At 39.5% G+C, this 6,603-nt stretch overlaps 1 protein-coding gene across 1 annotated transcript in view; it reads right to left on the bottom strand.

The window, feature by feature from the left end:
- The window catches only part of LOC107709508 (low-density lipoprotein receptor-related protein 1-like), a gene marked incomplete at its 5' end in the record, with an annotated part of 65,727 nt that overhangs the window by 41,647 nt on the left and 17,477 nt on the right, over positions 1-6,603 (bottom strand). The window contains 5 exons of the mRNA XM_016514001.1: positions 1,483-1,602; positions 1,693-1,778; positions 2,072-2,255; positions 5,437-5,627; positions 5,882-6,022. Coding sequence (XP_016369487.1) covers positions 1,483-1,602; positions 1,693-1,778; positions 2,072-2,255; positions 5,437-5,627; positions 5,882-6,022 — 722 coding nt within the window. The remainder of the gene's footprint in view (positions 1-1,482; positions 1,603-1,692; positions 1,779-2,071; positions 2,256-5,436; positions 5,628-5,881; positions 6,023-6,603) is intronic.

The raw sequence follows: 6,603 nt of genomic DNA, 5'->3' as shown, positions 1-6,603 counted from the left end.
TTATGGAGTAACGCAATATTGTAATGCATTACTTTTAAAAGTAACTTTCACCAACACTGGTGGTAACCATAGTATTGTCAGACTCTGTTCCGTGTCTGTGTGTGTTTCCTTCCCCCACGTGCTCCATGTTATGATTATTTCCTTATTTGGTCTTCCTGTTTCTGTCCTGATTGTGTTATCATTTGTTCCAGGTGTTCCCCGTTCTGTTCCATTGTTCCCAGGTGTGTCCCATTAGTTTCAGTGTATTTAAAGTTTTTTCTGCCCCTCGTTGCCTGGCCAGTATTGCTCGTCTATCCCCGTGTCCTACGTGTGATTCCTGTGGTGTATATGTCTACCCTTGCTATGTGTCTTTTCCTTGTTCCCTGGATATACTTTTTTTAGGGAGTAACGCAATATTGTAATGCATTACTTTTAAAAGTAACTTTCACCAACACTGGTGGTAACCATAGTATTGTCAGACTCTGTTCCGTGTCTGTGTGTGTTTCCTTCCCCCACGTGCTCCATGTTATGATTATTTCCTTATTTGGTCTTCCTGTTTCTGTCCTGATTGTGTTATCATTTGTTCCAGGTGTTCCCCGTTCTGTTCCATTGTTCCCAGGTGTGTCCCATTAGTTTCAGTGTATTTAAAGTTTTTTCTGCCCCTCGTTGCCTGGCCAGTATTGCTCGTCTATCCCCGTGTCCTACGTGTGATTCCTGTGGTGTATATGTCTACCCTTGCTATGTGTGTTTTCCTTGTTCCCTGGATATTATTAAAACCTATATGTTTGAATTCCACTCCTCGTCTCCAAGCTCCTCACAGTAGCACACCGTGGCAAGTATAAGTGGAATAATTGACTCCGGTCCATTGAATTATTAGAAAATAATGCACACCCGAGGTGTAACGGCCACTCTGCGAAGGGCGTGCAATATTTTCTAATAATTAAATGGCCTGTCGTCAATTATTCCTTACATAACGCTTCCTCCAGTGAAAAAGTCCATCCCATATTGTCTCTCACATCAAAATACACAGACATGTTTGTTTAGAGCTGTTTTGGACTCTTTTAGCTTATAATCAGTGCTTGACCTGTGCATATTTCTCTCCTGATTCAAGCAAGATAACTTTTTCACTGGAGAAAGCAATATTATGGATATAGGACTCATATTTAGCTAGAAGCAATGCTTTAAACTTAAATGTCTTGATGGATTTGTTTCTTACAAACATGCAGCTTTTCGCTGGACTGGAGTGGTGTGGATTAGTTGTGGATTATTGTAATGTTTTTATCAGCTGTTTGGACTCTCATTCTGACGGCACCCATTCACTGCAGAGGATCCACTGGTGAGCAAGTGATGAAATGCTACATTTCTCCAAAACTTTTCCGATGAAGAAACAAACTCAACTACATCTTGGATAGCCTGAGAGTGAGCACATTTTCAGCAAACGTTCGTTTTTGGGTGAACTATTTCTTTAATAAAATCAAAACAACGGAGTTGCATGCAAATCACCTGAACGTCGCTGCCGTTGATGTGCATGCGTCGTATCATACTGCCTTGAGTCGTCACATCTGTCCAATAGATCATCTGCTGCCTGTAGTCGAAGTCCAACGCAACAGCGTTGTTCAGACCCTGGGAAAGCAATCATTCATGAGGAACCAGGCAAACAACTGGAATGAAATGTTATGGTACAGAGTTTGAAAAACTAGTGTCAAATCATACCTGCTTTAAAAGTGTGTAGTTTGAGCCGTCCAAGTTGAGCTTTCTCAAGTAATACCGGTTAGCGAAGATGAGGAACGGCTCCTCGTCTGTACAGTAAAGTGAGAGAAAATGAAGACATATTAAAGTAAAAAAAGAAACAACAGAACAGGACACTTATTTAAAAGGTGAACGATTTGTAACTAAATTCTGAATGCTTTTTTATAACGATGGATCAACATTGCAAATGGCAAATCCAGTGGTGAATTCCTTTGGAAAGTGTACTTTTCATATTTTCACAAGCATTTGAGAAACCCTGATCTAATTGAACCATCCTACAATGTAACATGGCCAGATGTCCTGTGCGTAACTATAATGGACAGATTGGCCGTCTGACTCATACCGGAGGTGGACTTGCAGACAGTGGGGTCGGAGGGGCTGAGCTGGAAGCCGTCCACACACACACAGCGGAAGCTGCCGTGAGTGTTGATGCAGTGCTGTGTGCAGGGATACGTCGTGGAGCACTCATCCACATCTACACAGGTCTTCCCATCATCCTTCAGTCTAAAGCCAGGGCGGCATCTGCACTGGAGGGAGAAACACATAAGAACGGTAAGTATCGGATTGTGATACCTGTTCATTTTATGATTTCACAGTGTTGACTGCATTTATATAAAGGAGTCAACAAAGGAACATTTCTTCTTTCCCTGGGGACCAAAGTTCTGCTAATAAAGTCTTTTTCCTACTTTTCAAATGCTTTTTATTTGTAGACTTCATTGTTATACCCTTGTCTCACACCCAAACTATAAATCTAAATATATGAAATTCATTTTCAGAATATGGGTAAATTAATACAAAACAAACAATACAAAATACACAAAGCACAAGGCAAAACAACAAGCAAAAAAAAAAGGATGAAGTAAAGTAAACGTAATTGAATATATAAATATATTAGGGCTGTCAATAGATAAAAAATTTTAATCAGATTGTGTGATTAATCACAATTAATCACATACTTATCATGAAATAAAGCATATACCAGTTATCTTGTTTAACAAATTCATTTTGTCATTATTTACTGTATCCAGCAAAGTAAACTGAAAGATTGAAGGGTGATTCTTACAAAACAGTATTTTCTGAAAGCTTATTTCAAGATAAATTTAGATGTCTTTACAAAAAAAAGGACACTCGGGAGACTCCAAAAGGACACCAAAGAACCAAATGATATAAGAAGTCCATATAATTGATACATTTGTGCACAGCAGAGCACACATTAAAAAATAAAAAATAAAAAAATAAATATAATAATGAAAAATATTTTTCAGAATGTATAGTGTATAGTATGTGTACAATAGACAAATCAAATTGCGATACCAAACAGGACCACATAGAGATGCCTAAAAAACCCTAAACCTCAGCCTTGAGCTGACTGCATGTACCCACCAGCACATGGATCCATTCAGAATGACTAAACACAGCAACATACACATGACAAATCAAAACATTATATCATTAATGTGTGTGGAAACAACGTGGATGTACTAAAATGTGTCCTGGCAAAAGTAAAATGTATGATCTGTGCGTCAAGAGCGCTCAGTATATCAGACTCACGGTGCTTACTGTACGACTCCTGTATGTCACTGCATCATCTTTACCTTGATTGCAATCCTTAACCAACAAACCTTTACTAGAGAGAAGCTGGTTTGCTTTATCCAGCCGAGAAAATGTAGTTTGTGTATCATACAAGCGGTCTGTTCAGAGCTCGAAGCATAATTCACTGAAAACGCAACGCGAGTCTCTATTCTCTCTGCCATCTCTGGTTTTCTTTACATTAGCACTGATTTGGACTGATTGTTTGAATGCATTTGCTTACTGGATCACTGCACTTTCCCGGAGTTTAGCGGCTTAAAATTATCTGATCGTAAACAGAGAAGCAAAATCGAGTTAAAAGGTTAGAATAGAAATTGTGCTTCAGTAATTGTGTTAAATTATTGTAACACGTTAAAAAATTTTGAACTAATTGCATGCGCTAATGTGTTAACGTTGACAGCCCTAAAAAAAATATGCACATACACACACACACACATATATATTCTCTGGAAATAAGAGCATTGACGGAGTTTTCCAGCTTTCCATGTTTTCGCTGTTATACGATAGGAGGCGGCAGGGCTTGAAGTGGGAAAAAAGAAGTGCTGGTACTATTTATTTACCTATTTATTTTATTAATACCTATTTATTTATTTATATTAAATTAATAAGTACTTTTTAATAATTCACAATGTATGTATAGTGCCACAATCAATCAATCAATAATTAAATAAAAGTTTTCAATACAAATTAGCACAAGTCAAGCTGCGATACCAAACGGGACCACAGGGAGACGCCAAAGACCACTAAATCGCCTGTCTTTACTACTATACGGATCCATTCAGAACATAGACTGTAAAAAAAACATGGACGTAGTGTCTGTGACGTCACCCGTAGGTTTCTAAAGAGCGTTTTTGAAGCTCAAAGTGGGCGGAGCCGGCCGTCGCCATCTTGGCAGCGCGTCACCGCGCATCACTCGAATCAAATATCGATTATCGAAAATGGGCAAAGAGGCGGGAGCTGGTTGCTGTTTTTTTCTGCTGTAAAGTTGGGCATTTTAACATGGGGTGTCAATGGGATTGACTCCCTTTTGCAGCCAGCCTCTAGCAGCCAGTTGACGAATTACAGTTTAAGTCACTTCCGTGTTGGTTTCACGAGAGAGAGCGGGAGGTTGCCGCTTGATTCAGAATCGCTAAATCTCTGACCACCGCATAATCAGCGATCATTATAAAACACTCTTGCATTTAAGCCAAATACACGCTGAAAAGAATAATTTTACTGACATCTGGACAAAAGTCACTATTCTCTCCGCAATCGCTGATGAAATCGGCCGTGTTTTCTCTGCATTAGCGCTGTTTTGAACTTACTGTTTGAATTCGTTTACTGGATCCTTGGACTTTCCAGGAGTTTACCGGTTTAAAATGATGTGATCGCAAAATCCTGCTTCTTTTCATTTTAAGATATTATTTTCGTTATAAAGTACTGATTCAAATTAGTAATCAATAATGAATTATTATTCTACTATGCGCGCCTCCCCTGACATGCTCTCGCGCCCCACACACTCCGCTTGCATTCAAGGCCCGGCCCACTTCAAGCACTGGGAGGCGCTATTATGCATTTTCTGAAAGAGTACTGAATGTCTGGATCAAAACCGTGAAGAAGCAGCAGAAACAAGCGATCGCGAATGTAAGCTGATGCATATGTAAAATAACGCAATCATCAAACATTAAACAGCATATAGATCAAAACTGCCTAACGTTACTGAATGAAATGTCGACTCAGGAAGTGGTTTAGGACTGTGAAGCTTTGTGAGTGTTGATGGAAGCGATCTATTCCATCTAAGTTTTGATCATCATTCTGAATCCAATCCAGACATAGTCTTTGATAAAAATGTGATTTTCTCAGCTTTTTGTTCAAAATGTTGCTTTTTTATGAAACTTACCCACATTCATAAAAACATAATGCAAGAAACTGGAATAAAACTTTTTTTTTTCTCTGTTCTTTTTTTTGACATGTTGCATGTTCAGATATTCATAATACAAAATATTTTTTTGTGTTTTGTGATACTGATGAAGAGAATAATTACTGGCAGTGCAATAGGCAAATCAAATAAACAAACAAAGTTCCACATCGCCATTTCTAAGGGAGGAAACAGGCATTAAGATGATCTAAAATCTTTACCTTGAATCCGATCTTCAGGTCATCACACAGCTGAGAGCAGCCACTCAGTTTACTGTTCAGACATTCATTAATGAAGCAGTTCAGCTCATCCGTCCCATCGCCACAGTCATCATTGTGATTGCACAGTAACGTCTCACTGATGCATTTACCGTTCCCACATGCATACGCCGTGTCATTACATTTCTTTTCTGCTTTAAGGAAGAAGAGAAAGAACCGTTAAATGCACTGCAGGACTCTACTGTATCCATTAGGACACTGCTTTCTAAAGCCGTTTCAAAGATACTCAGTTTGATGTGGTATATTTTATTAGTTCGTCTGCATTGTGCTGTGACTCAGAACTAGTTTGGCCCCGTCCCAAACGCTCTCTGTTCTTTTAGACATCCTTCACACTTTGGTAGCATGAAGCCACATAGACTGTTGAATAGATGGACTGTTGGATTCATACCAGGACCGTTGCAGTGAGGATTTTTGGGAGCTTCGTCTGAGTGATCGTGACAGTCAAACTCTCCGTCACACTGCCAGGATTTCTGGATCAGACAGCGGCCGTTATCACAGCGGAACTCATTGGCCTTACATGCAGGATACTCTACAAAGACAAATACAGACCCATGATCACAAACGATAGCGCGAAGTCGTTTGTATTAAAAACATGCACTTCTGTAGTGATGGGTACCAAAATAGTAAAATAGCTTCCCTGATGTTTTATTTTCTCTTATGCCATGCTCTGTCTGAATTCTCGATTCTGATTGGCTGGCAGGTGTGCATTAAAACCATTAAATGCACAGCTAGCCATGGATTATCCCTTACTTCTTCTATGCCCCGTCCACACGGAGACGCATTTAGCTGTATACGCATACATTTTGTATCGTATAGGCGTTTTATCCACACGGATCCGGCGTTTTGGGAGAGTGAAACCGATATTTTTTTAAACCGGGCGCCAGAGTGGATAAATTTGAAAACGCCGCCCTTGTGTTTTCGCGTGGACAGCGAATCCGTATATTTTCTGAAACGATGACGTCATCAGCCCATGTCTCGCCCCCAGTCAGACACCGCTATGTGACGTAACAGCAACAAAAACATGAACAAACACTGAACGATTGTCTTTTTATTAACTAACATTAACACAGATTAATAAATGTATTGTTCCATGTTCGTTTGTATACCGCG

This window comes from Sinocyclocheilus rhinocerous, unplaced genomic scaffold (genome assembly GCF_001515625.1).
Source record: "Sinocyclocheilus rhinocerous isolate Xijiao unplaced genomic scaffold, SAMN03320098_v1.1 scaffold2371, whole genome shotgun sequence".
NCBI classification, from domain to species: Eukaryota; Metazoa; Chordata; class Actinopteri; order Cypriniformes; family Cyprinidae; genus Sinocyclocheilus; species Sinocyclocheilus rhinocerous.
The sequence above is the reverse complement of the archived record's forward strand: the minus strand, read 5'-3'. Positions and strand labels throughout refer to the sequence as shown.